The sequence below is a fragment of the Sciurus vulgaris genome (genome assembly GCF_902686455.1).
Source record: "Sciurus vulgaris genome assembly, chromosome: 12".
Taxonomy (NCBI): domain Eukaryota; kingdom Metazoa; phylum Chordata; class Mammalia; order Rodentia; family Sciuridae; genus Sciurus; species Sciurus vulgaris.
In genome coordinates, this window is record NC_136473.1 from 7,766,091 (window position 1) to 7,779,233 (window position 13,143).

Sequence of the window (13,143 nt, forward strand, 5' to 3'; positions counted from 1 at the left end):
GAGGGAGGAGAGAGATGGAGAGAGAGGAGAGGGAGGTGGGAGAGGACAGAGGGAGGAAGAGAGGGAGAGAAGAGACCGGATGGGGAGCAGGAGGAGGCACTTCGAGGACAAAAGGCAGCATAGAAGCAGGCAGGTGGGTGGGCCTTAGGGGAGGGGGTGGTGGGGGGCGAGGGGCGTCTCCAAGGCTCTGTGGGCACCTCCCCGCTCCTTCCTGCCCTCGGTCCTGTTTCCACCTGCCCAGATTGGGGAAGACGGTCTAGTGAGTGGAAGAGGCCGCAGCTCCTGAGTCCCACCCCGGGCAGACCCTGGGGAGTTCTCCCGGCAGCAGGCAGAACCAGGGCCTTGGGAGTCCCCAGACTTGCATTCTGTGTCGGAATCAGTCTGCAGTCCTGCCCCACGCAGGACCCTGCCTGAACAGCCCTGGAGGGAACACAGTGTGGGCTTTCATTTTTCAAGCGATTTTATTAAAAAGAGAAAAACCTGACTTTGGAGGGGCCCCCTTTCCATCGACAGCCCCACCACCGGCAAATAAAGCTCAGGTTTTGCAGCCCCTGTTTAATTTACTGTCTATTGATGTTTAAGATCCCAGAGACAACAAAATTTCATTTCATTTCTGTAGCATTAATTTACTTCATTTTTCTGGGGAGTCCGAGAGTTAATTTAGAAACCCAATGCTATCTTAGGGCACAAGAGAATTTCTGTTAAAGTGAAAATTGGCGCTTTTTTTCTTCCTCCCCATGAATAGATGAAAACATTACAAAGGAGGAATACATTTTCTTCTGAAAGATGAGCTATTGGAAGACTATCGGCTGTTCCCTTTGATACCGAAATCAGTGCTTTGATTTATTGTCATTAGACCGTCTTCTTGCTCTGCTGAGCCAGGAGCAATCAAAGCCAGGGAAGTAAATGGCACTATTTTTCCCGTAGCCATTCGGTAATTTCCCAGGAGATTTTGGAATCACAGATCTCCAGGGTTGATGTTTCATCTGCCCTGTAGCCTCAGAAAGCCTCCAAGAGGCGACCGAGAAGCTCTGCAGTGCAGCTGGAGGCAGGGGTGGACAGAGGAAGTCCTGGTGGTGTCCCCTGTCCTCCGGGACCAGCGGTGCTTGACTTCTTTCCTCAGCTCAGTGCTTTCTGCCCTTGCCTGACGTTCGAGCTGAGTCTCTCTGACCCCTCACCCCTCTGGCGTTGTGCTCCATTCTCCAGAGTGACCACAAACAACGTGGCTCTTCTTTAGTTTTTAGTAGGTAAAGAGCCTGATCCAGTCAATCGAGCTCCCAAGAAGCCTCTGGGGGTCTCCCTGTTAGGGAACCCCTGGGATGGCTGCATTTTAACTGGGGACCGTGGGGATGACCCGTCCTCCCCTTCCACCCCCAGGTCCCGCAGTGGTGGCGGGATGCCGAGGACCTCGTGATCCTTGCCTCAGAGCGTGGGCTTGGTTGTCCTTGGGCTTCCTCATTTCCCGTGTCCTCCCCAGCCTCTTTCCTCCCGCGTCCCGAGAGCCCGCCTTCTGGGCTCCTGACTAGTTTCAGACAGGTCCATGTGGAGGGTCTTCGGGGCAGCAACGTGGTAGCCTTGGGGGCTGAGCCTTTGCTCGGAGGGAGGCCACATTTGCAGACCATCCCGTTTTCCCTTGGGTCATAAACTACAGGTTGGTACGTTTGTCAAAGTATCCCAAAGCCTTGGCTTAGGTGTTGTGACCGCTTGGCATTGCTGTCCTCAGGGGTGGCTTTGGGCGGGGGTTACGGCTCTTTTCTGCAGACTCTGAGCTGCGGTGCCTCTTCCCCTGAGTGTGCCCGTGACTACCTTCTAAGTTCCTGCCCGGGGGAATGGCGTCCTCGGGCTGCCAGAGCTGACGCTGGGGTGGGAGTGTGGAGAAACAGATCTCGGGCATCAGAACAAGGAGTTGGGGAGAGTGGGGCGGCTCCTGCCTGACTTGGGGCCTCTCGCTAAGCAGGCGCTCTGTGGGGGAGACTGAAATGCCCTCTCTGCAAGTTCCTCCTCCTCCTGTTCACCCTGTGGGTTCTCCCTCCCTGAGACTAGGTGTGGGGGCTTTGAAACTTCTTCCAGGAGGAATGCATCTTTGGGGCCTGGGGGAGTGGCATCCCTTGCAGCTGAGAGTTCATGTCTTTCCTTGGACGATTGTCAGGCTCTAGAGAAAAGCAAGAGGCTGGGAGGAGCAAGCTCCCTTTGCTTCCCGGGCAATCGTGTGGCCCTTTCTGACAACAAGCAAACTGTTCAGGAATGGCAGATGTAAACCAGGGGTGCTGTTTTTCGCAGCCACAACATGAAACTGCTAGGTACTTGCTCTGTCTGGGCAGTTTTGCCTCAAGCACATGAAATAAAAAATGTGAAACTGTGAATTGCATGTTGAAGAGGGGCGGCGTGTATTGGGCACGTGGGCCCCGGACGGGCACTGTGTTTCTCGGACCTCGCTCAGGACAGCGACGTGGGTCAGGACCTGCTGTCTGGCTGCCCCCACGTGGAACACAGCTGACTTTTGGAAGAGGAGGGCTGGTCGGGCTCTTACCTGGCGATCTTGTCCGTGCAGGACATGGTGACCAGCTGCTCCCCTAGCAGGATGCCGTCCCACGTCTGGACTGCACTGGGGCCCCGGACGGGGACTGTGCCCTCCCCAGACTCAATCTTGGTGCGCAGGTGACCGCGGAATTTTCTGACGATGTGTTTGCTGCTATTCACTAGGAAAGAAGAGGCAGTGGTGAGAGATGGCAGAGACACCTGCCCAGAGGTACGTGGCTCTGTGGGGCTGAGAGGGAAGCTCAGTAGACTGCATCAAAGGCTCTCGGCAGGAACCAAGTTCAAGAGGAAGGTCTTAGAAGTAATAGAAGCAGATGCTGGGGGCATGGTAAAGACATGGACTTCACAGTGTGGAGATTCCTCAATTCCTTAGCAATTTACAATAGCTAAGCTATGGAATCAACCTAGGTGCCCTTAAACAGATGAATAGATAAAGAAAATGTGGTCTATATACATAATGGAATATTACTCAGCCTTAAAGAAGAACGAAATTATGGCATTTGCAGGTAAATGGATGGAACTGGAGAATATGCTAAGCGAAATAAGATAATCCCCCCAAACCAAAGAGCAAATGTTCTTTCTGATATGCAGATGCTAACATACAATAAGGGATGGGTAGTGAGGGAAAAATAGAAGTTCATTGGCTTAAACAAAGGGGAATGAAGGGAAGGGAGAGGGGGTGGGAATAGAAAAGACAGCTGAACAACTCAGACATCACTTTCCTATGCTCATACATGGATACATGACCAGTATAACTCCACATCAAGTTCAAGCACAAGAATAGGATCCTAAATACAATAAGTTATACTCCATGTGTGCTTAATATGTCAAAATACATGTCTACTGCCATGTATATCTAAAATGAACAGCAACAACAAAAGAGATGGGCTTCAAGGCAGTGCTGCTAGCCAGGGTCCACTCACTGTCCCATAAAGGGCTGAGCAAGCCTCTCAGAGACTGCACACTGTTCCGTCTCTGCCACCACCACCCAACTCTGCTGCTGAGGTGCACAAGTAGCCTCAGATGACATGTCATGAATGAGCATGGCCGTGTCCCCCTAATGCTTGAGTGATGGACACTGAAATTTGAACATATAATTCGAACATCTAACTTTCATGTCATGAAACACAGTTGACCCTCCATGCCCACGGGCTCTGCATCCCTGGGTGAGGATCAAAAAAATTTGGAAAGAAATCGTGTCTGTACTGAATAGGCACAGACATTTTCTCCTGTCACTGCATTACTGCCATTTACATAGCATGTTCCTTGCATTAGGTAGCATGAATAATCTAGCAATGATTTAGAGCTGATGTGAGTATGTGCAAACATTATACCCAAACACAACGCCATTTTATACAAGGAACTTGAGCATTCCACAGATTTTGGTACCCACAGGGGGTCCTGGAACCAATCCTCCATGGTTATGGGGCGGGGGGGTGGCAGTATAGTTCTTTCCAGTTTTTGCAGCATTAGAAAGTTGTAAGACCACTAGCTTTGGGGTCATAGAAGTGGTGAGAGAAATTTGCCCTTCCACAGGCCTAGATTTTAATTCCAGCTATGTAACCTTGGGAAAGTGAATTGCCGTATTTACTTCCTCTTGCAGTAGGGATAGTAATATTTCCTCGCTCCCGGGCCCCAAGGATTAAACGAGACAGCCTCTGTGAGTGTGCGGGTGTAGCTCAGAGCCCTCAGCTCTCCAGAGTGCCTCCTTATTACCCGGGCTCTATACGGGGTAGGGACTTTCCTAGGCACAGAAATGATGAGCCTGAAAGTGGTCCTTCTACCTCCCTCTTGGGTTCTGGGTTCTTCTCTTACCTCTCCAGGGCCCTCTTGATACACGTCCACCTTCATACACTATACCACACCCCCACAGTTATTTGGAGAACTAGCAAGAACAAGAGGAGCCTTACACAGGTTTTTATTTTTTTTTCCTTTTCCTAAAAAAATTCTGTATAAAGGTTGGGCTATTTTGTATGTGAGAAATGGTTAACTGCTTTGCATATTAAATATATATGAGAGAGCATGGTGATTCCAACAGTGACATACATATAGTGACAGGAATAGATATTAGATGCTTTCTTTAAGAAGTTTTAAGTTTCAGAAGCTGTGTGAGTGCAGTTTTCTCCTCATTTACTCTCACTGATGTGGCGAATAGTAAACGTGGTTTTTCTTTATTCTTTTTTTAATCGTGGACACACCAGAGTAATTTCCACTGCACTTTCTTATCAGTTCTAAGAGCTGAAGTTCTTTCACTACACATTCATAGTACCTAAAGGCTCTCTTTTGGGAAGACTCTCAAAAGGAGAGTCAGCTTTTGAGAGGTTTCGAAGCAGCTGTCCATCCTGCAGCCAACCACTTACTTTGTGAGCTCCAATTTGGATTTGCCTGAGAGTCATCTGTGGAAGGAACCAAGGAGAAACACGGAGCCTGGTGAGCATCTCTTCTGTCCAGCTGTACATGGTGATGTTGGCGAGGGCGACTGTGCAGATGGCAATGATAGTGATGACCGTGGCAGTAAGAAGGTAAGGGTGGTGACAATAGTGATGAGGATGGTGACAATAATGGTGAGGATGGTGATTGTGATGACAGTGATGATAATGGTGATGATGGTGATGATGATAGTGACCACGGTTATGATGGTGATGATGGTGGTGATGGTGATATGGTGGTGATGGTGATATGGTGGTGATGGTGGTGATGGTGGTGATGGTGATGATGGTGATGATGGTGGTGATGGTGGTGATGGTGGTGATGGTGATGATGGTGGTGATGGTGGTGATGGTGGTGATGGTGATATGGTGGTGATGGTGATGATGGTGGTGATGGTGATATGGTGGTGATGGTGGTGATGGTGGTGATGGTGATATGGTGGTGATGGTGGTGATGGTGGTGATGATGATGGTGGTGATGGTGGTGATGGTGATGATGGTGGTGATGGTGATATGGTGGTGATGGTGGTGATGGTGGTGATGGTGATATGGTGGTGATGGTGGTGATGGTGGTGATGGTGATGATGGTGGTGATGGTGATATGGTGGTGATGGTGATGATGGTGGTGATGGTGGTGATGGTGGTGATGGTGGTGGTGGTGGAGATGGTGATATGGTGATGATGGTGGTGATGGTGATGATGGTGGTGATGGTGGTGGTGGTGGAGATGGTGATATGGTGATGATGGTGATGATGGTGGTGATGGTGGTGATGGTGGTGATGGTGATGATGGTGATATGGTGGTGATGGTGGTGATGGTGGTGATGGTGGTGATGGTGGTGATGGTGATGATGGTGGTGATGGTGATATGGTGGTGATGGTGGTGATGGTGGTGATGGTGATATGGTGGTGATGGTGGTGATGGTGGTGATGGTGGTGATGGTGATGATGGTGGTGATGGTGATATGGTGGTGATGGTGGTGATGGTGGTGATGGTGATATGGTGGTGATGGTGGTGATGGTGGTGATGGTGGTGATGGTGATGATGGTGGTGATGGTGATGATGGTGATGATGGTGGTGATGGTGATATGGTGGTGATGGTGGTGATGGTGGTGATGGTGATGATGGTGATGATGGTGGTGATGGTGATATGGTGGTGATGGTGGTGATGGTGATATGGTGGTGATGGTGATGATGGTGGTGATGGTGATATGGTGGTGATGGTGGTGATGGTGTTTGTGATGATGGTGGTGATGGTGGTGATGGTGGTGATGGTGGTGGTGGTGGAGATGGTGATATGGTGATGATGGTGGTGATGGTGATGATGGTGGTGATGGTGGTGGTGGTGGAGATGGTGATATGGTGATGATGGTGATGATGGTGGTGATGGTGGTGATGGTGGTGATGATGATATGGTGGTGATGGTGGTGGTGGTGGTGATAGTGGTGATAATGGTGGTGATGGTGTTTGTGATGATGGTGGTGATAATGGTGGTGATGGTGTTTGTGATGATGGTGGTGATGGTGGTGATGGTGGTGGTGATGGTGGTGATGGTGGTGATGGTGATATGGTGATGATGGTGGTGATGGTGATATGGTGGTGATGGTGGTGGTGGTGGTGATAGTGGTGATAATGGTGATGACGGTGGTGATGGTGGTGATGGTGGTGATGGTGGTGATAATGGTGATGATGGTGGTGATGGTGGTGATGGTGGTGATGGTGGTGATGGTGGTGATGATGGTGATGATGGTGACAATGGTGGTAATGGTGGTGATGGTGTTTGTGATGATGGTGGTGATAATGGTGGTGATGGTGACAATACTGGTGTGGAGGGTGACGGTGATGAAAATGGTGATGATTGTGAAAGTAACAGTGACCACGATGGTGGTAAAGGTAATCCTGCTATGGTGACAATGGTGGTGACAGTGATGGTGACAATGATGGTGATGATGATGGCGACAAACTGAACAGAAAATAGTTCGTCTGACTCAAAAGTGCTCATGTGAGCACAGGCGTTAGCCTTGACTTGTACGTGCTCAGGTGGGTCTCAGCTGACTCATGGGAGAAGGCAGTAGAAGGGGAGGAGCTGACCCACATCCCAGTTTCCACAGCGGCCCTTCCCTCTGGGAGACGGTTTCTGCGGGAACGTGGTTCTCCATGTCTGCTTCTGTAAATTAGGGCGTCCTCAGACTCTCCTAACACTTCACCTGCGGCATCTTTTCCCAGACCGCAAGAGCTGCCTGTCACACTGCAGAGCCTTCTGGCTTCTCACCGTCCGTTAAGGCCAGGACGGTCGGAGGCCTGGCTCCAAGTTACAACTGGCTTCTAGGAGGTGACCTAGCATCACTGCGCCTCAAGAGCCAGGTGCGCAGATGCTCCCCAGAACGCTCGTGTGGGAGGAGCCAAGTCCCTGCTGCCTTCTCTAGCGCACCCCGTGGCTCCATGGGTCCCAGGTGAGGTCAGGGTTGGTGAACTTGTGGAGACGGTTCCCTCTGGCTCCGTCTGGGCTAATTGTGAGAGACAGGAGGGAACTGAAGATGCCACTTCAGGCAGAATGAAATGTCAATCCCCAGCAACTGCTGGGGATTGAACTTAAATCCCCTGTAGTGGCTTGATGGCGTGCCCGAGACGCTGCAAGTGTGAAATGTCAGAACCTTGCCTGCTGTGCACACAAAGCTACTCCCAAATACATCGGAACATTCTAGGCCAATTCTGATATTCTAAATATCAACTCATCAGTATAGTGTTTATTAATCTAAAATTGTTATCTTTTCAGATTGATAGAGTAGTAACATGCTTTAGAAAACTTTTTGTTCAAGTGAATATTTTATTTTTAGGGGAGAATCTAATGGACGTGGCAATAAATGACAATTGAAGACGTTCACCTCCGAGGTGGAGTTGTCTAAAAAACCAGTGGCGGAGGGGATAGAGACAAAGCAAAACAAAACCAAAAATAAACAAACAAAACCCAGCACAAACCCCATAAAGTTATAAGAAAGGAAGAAAATATTTTTAAATATCAAATAAAATTTAGATTTCCAAGCTGTCTCCAAAAGCAATATAGTAGAAAATACATCTGTGAAGCAATCCACTCTTTGTTGTAATAATAGAATCTGTAATATTTGCCCTGTGGTCATGTGGGTGACCTTTGTCATCATTTGATGATGATGATGATGATAGTGATGATATTGAATTATGAGACTATTAGAATCCATTATCTTGCAATGCACAACTATTATATACTGCATGTTTCTGCAACTCAGGAGTATAGCAGAAGAAAGGAGTTTAAGGAACTGTAGTTTAGATTTCCTGACTTCCTATGGGGTTTTGTTTCAACCTCCTCAACTGCTCTCCTGTATAATGAGTGGAATTGGCGTGGAATGAATGTGTTAGGCCCTTAGCATACCTTTGCAGATAAACACGTGATAATCCTGCTCTTTTTCATGGAATCTTGTGGCATAGAGTTTGGAAAATTTAATCTGCTAAATTCTTGGGAAAACGTAGTAAAATTGAATTTACCAGGTGATTTAAAAGCCATTCTAAGAGAGAGGAAATTTCCAGTGAGGGCGTTGGTGGTTTGGGAGGGGAATAAAATTTGCTCAGCCCTACTGAGGTGCCCTGGAGCCTTCCTGTCTTACATTTAGGATCTTATCAGAACCACCTCGGCTCTAGCTCAGGCCTCCGAGGCGCTGAGACTTGGCACTGTTCCCTGTGAGTCTGGAGGGTGTCTTGTCCCTCCTTGGTGGAAGTTGGTGCCTCTAACCCTCTAGAGAACAGTGTTCAGAGTCCTGGCTCTGACTTGGTAAAAAAACAAACGAACCTTGGCCAACACAGCACGGCTCTCCCGGTTGTGTGAAGGAACGTCTTAGAGACATTTTTCTCCCCTGACTTCTTGACCGTCTAGGTCCAGGCGGAAGTCCTAGCACCTAGCAGTTTTGAATGACCTGAGATGGAGCAGCTCTGCTGTGGGTGAGGTCAGAGACCCCGGTCTGCAGAGGCTGTCGTGGGAACACCTTTTCCTTCACAGTGCACGCAACACAGGAAAAGCCTTTTTCACCTGCCCACCCTGAGGCGGGGCGGGCTCCTGCCACAGAACTTTGCGGGCCTTTACAGGTACTCTGCCCTTCCAGCTCTAAGAAGACCTCTCCCCTAAGCCTGCAAGAAAGCAGATGACTTAAAGGGGTTAAATCTGGGGACTTGAAATGTGATTGATGCTTAGGAAAGTACAGATCTTGGGACCTGACTCCACTCCCCCTGCGTCAGATTCTCAGCCAAAGGGCGAATGGCAGGAACCGGAATTTGTAAAAACTTCCCAGGTGACCCAGATAGATTAACCAGGTTTGGAAACAACTGGATCTAATATGTTTCTAAACTAGCAGGCAACACATTTGGGGATGAATCATGGTTCATCCCCAAATACCATGAACCAGTTGACATTGATATTGTATTTAAAGACTTTGGGGATGGAGACTTTGTGATATGTCCAGATGAAGGTTTTGGTAGAAAAAGAAAACATGGTATAGAGAATTTCTCCAGCTACAGGCACCCCAGGGAAGTGGGGCTGGATGGCAAGAAGTCTGTGATGGTCCCTGAAACTCAGTCCCTGAACCTGGATTCCAGGGCTTGTCCAGCAGACTGACCCATGGAGCTCAGGGAACTCAGGAATCCTTCTGAGCTGTCATAACGGCAGTGAGCCAGAGAGGTCCCCTAGGCAGGGCGGTCTCTCTGCAGTTCGTGGGGGTTGGAAACAGGCTCCTAGAAATTCCAAGTGGGCTCTTGTCTCTCACAGGCTATACGGTACTTGCTATATGGTACTTGCTTTAATGATTGTTTAAAACTTTATAGAAAAATTTCTTATTGTGCTCTGTTCGGTGTCCCTTCATTCATTAAAGGGAAAGGGAACAATCTCGGGCCCTGTTCAAGCTTCCAAGCTTCTCTCAGATGAAGTCGTAGTGTAGTCGTTCTGGGATTTGGATGCTTCAGAACCTTCTGAGTGTTTGTGAGTGTGTGAGCATGCTCATGCGTGTTTGTGCACCTGGGCTTATGCACGTGTGTGTGTGTGTGTGTGTGTGTGTGCGTGCATGAACAAGAGGAAGAAGAATTGTAGCTCAGCTGCAGGTCGTTAGAGGGTAGCGTGCCGCCCTGTGTGAAGATGCGCAATAGCTCTGTGCAGACCAAGTGAGGGAGTGGGAAAAGCAGCAGCAGCAGCAGCAGCAGCAGCAGCAACAACAACAACAACAACGTGCCGTGATCAGGTCCAAGCTGGGCAAAGTGCTGGAGAGAGGGCAGGAGGTGGGGGCCTCAGGAGGACAGAGATTCCAGTCTGGAGCTTCCTAGAGCCTGGACAAGGTACCCAGCAGCAGTGTCAGAACATGTTGGTGCTCTTCAGTCTCTGTGACTGTGAGCATAACGAAGTCACAGTGACCTTCAGGGACAACGTGGTCCCCAGGGCTTCATTGAGGAGCATGGCTCCCCTGGGGGGTGGTGTGGTGAGGCTGGGGTTGCCACAGGCTGACCTGTAGGGTCGAAGGTGCTGGCTGCCGACTCCTCAGGGACTAGTCCTAACTGGAGTTTCGCAGCCTCTCCATGCAAGTCTTCTTGCAGGGGGCTGGTCACCGGTGCCTCCGCCCCTCGCAGGAGCCCCTCGAGGCAAAGGCCCCCCTCATTCACATTCCCTTATCCAGTGGTCCAACCCTCCCCACAGGGTGGCCATGGAAAATGCTGGGCGAGTCAGCAACATGGGGGCTGGCCACCCCTCTTGTTCTTGCAGAATTTGTTCCTGAGGGTTTCTGCTTGCCTTGAAAGCTCTTCCCCAGCAGAGGAAAGCAGGCATTTGGGTTTCCTTGTCTTTATTGAGCGAATGGGGGAGAACAACGCGTGGCATTTGGCTGCGGGGGCCTTCTGCGCCTCCCTATTGGGGAGAGTTAGGGGACACCAACCTCGTTTAGAGGCACAACCCCAGCAGCAGTGTCTCCTTTTTGCCTGGCAGATCTGCAGCAAAAATGTGAGGAAAACGCTTTAGTTTTTCTCCTAGCAGCACCTGCCACTTCTTAAAAGCACCATGAAATAAAAGACATCTGTGGCTGGAAGTGAACCCCAGGGTGCCTCTGGGAATGTATTTGTTTGTTTTTCTAAACCACTGGCATTGCAAGTTGGAACTGAGGGCTGGGAGGCCACAGTTGGTGCTTGATGTACAGAGAATGGGAAGTTCAGGGAGCCGGAACTGACCCCCGGGGAGACAAGACGTGGGGACACTCAGCCCTCTCCTGACTCCTGCTGGGGATGCAGGGGCCACAGAAGAAGCTGAATAAATGAGGGCCTGCCCCAAATGTCTCATGGACTTTTCCTTCTACAATCTGAGGACTTCCTCGGCTGGATCTTCATGATGCCAAACCTTTTGACAAAAAGGGGAAAGATAATTCCTAGTAGCTGTCTATTGGGATATGAACCAGATATCACAATTTTATTTAGAGGGCAAGTTGGTATCATGTAGATCTTGCATGAGGGGCATTTCCTAGGAAAATAAATCAGCTCCACGTTGTTTTCCTGTTTTGTCTCTTTCTGAAAGCTGCACAGCAGTGAAGCCATGTCCTGTGTGGTCTCACCTTACCTGCATGGCTCCCTCTGAGAGGGGCGGTGTCTTTTGCCCGCCCTCTCAGTCTCCTGGGGGCCGTTCCTTTAAAGTCCTCTGATATTTAATGGGTCACCATTTCTGATTCTCAATTTGACTTGGTTCTACATTTGCTTTCCAAAGGATGTGGAGAAGCCGCTTAGAATCTCATTATGGAGAATCCCACCCACCCACTCTCCAAGGGGAAATTGATGGGGCTGGAGGAGAGTCTGCAAAAGGAGAATGTATTTCTCCAGTCCAGACTCCTGGCTGCAGGCTAGAGAAACAGGGTGAACGCACATAGATTTTAAACACCTCCCCCATTCTGCATCTTTAGTGAAGGCACTTTTCACAGGCCTGCAACACAGCAGGTACTCAATAAATGTTTATTTTTCCTGAGTTTGTAATTAGAATATGTAACCTTCCATGCAAGGAAAACCAGAAGACCAAAACCAAACCTTAGTGCATCATCCATTGGGTTTCTACTGGAAGTTTTTTCTGATTTGAGAATATACTTTTTATGTTTCAGTATCTTTCTTGGGATCAGATTCCTCTTCAAATACACATATTTACTTTTTTGTGTATAAAATATTTTTATATTTTGTAGATTTTATAAATAAAATATCTTTATATTTTATTTAACTGGGATAAAAATGCTAACTGTGATTATATTTGGGTGGTAGAAATACATATATACATATTTAATTTCATTGCCTACATCAGACGCTTCTCCTAGGGTTGCTTCTAGGAAGAGTTGGGAAGAGTGGGGGCCAATCGTGGAACTTCATAACAGCATTTATGGGGTGGACATGCGAGCCCTGGACACTTTCTCTGCAGTGGAGATGCCGATGTTGTTACACGGTGGAGCTGTGCCTGTCCTCCCCGGTGCTGAAACACAGCACTTTGGCAGGGTATCCCTCACCCCTGACTTTGTTCCAAAAGCGGAGCTTTATTCTCAAAGTTGCAAACAAAGGAAAACAGAGCCAGTTTGAATTTGCTTCCACCCCATGTAATTCTCATTTGCTCTATCCTTCATTCCATTTTCCAGTTTGGGATACAGGGACTGTGTGACCTATTAAAATGAAGCAGAGAACTATGGCAATTGAAAAGCTAATTTTAGGCTTCAAACTACTTTTCTGCCAATGATCTGGCCATTGCAGACTAAGATTTTGGAGGTATGATTATCTAGCTAATTGTGACTGAATCCTCATCCAGCATCTCAGAGTAGTGGCCACATCTCACACACACACACACACACACTCTGCCCGGGCCAAGACAGAGTCCAGAGAGAGGGAAACCTGGCATTGTTTGTTTACAAAAGGCAAAAACATGTTGTCTCTTACGGTCCGTGGTGATTTCGTAGGGAGAGTTGAGTCTCGCGTCTCCGCAGGGGGACGTGCTCACGTAGAGATGGAAGAGGATATTTTCTCGAAGCCTGTAGCCTCCCTCCTTTAAACGCACGAATATCGATCGCTCCGAGTCCTCTCTTCGCTTGCTGGGGACACAAAGAGGATCTGGGTCATTTGTTACAAACCAAACCAGCAGCATTTCCAACCAGGCCAACAC

General features: G+C 48.8%; 1 protein-coding gene across 3 annotated transcripts in view; it reads right to left on the minus strand.

Moving 5' to 3' along the window:
- Window positions 1–13,143, minus strand: part of ADARB2 (adenosine deaminase RNA specific B2 (inactive)) — a 487,529-nt gene that overhangs the window by 30,409 nt on the left and 443,977 nt on the right. For all 3 annotated transcript variants that reach the window (XM_079107790.1, XM_079107789.1, XM_079107791.1), the window contains 2 exons: window positions 12,921–13,072; window positions 2,531–2,699 (listed from right to left, as the gene is read on the minus strand). In XM_079107790.1, the coding sequence (XP_078963916.1) occupies window positions 2,531–2,699; window positions 12,921–13,072 (321 nt within the window). The remainder of the gene's footprint in view (window positions 1–2,530; window positions 2,700–12,920; window positions 13,073–13,143) is intronic.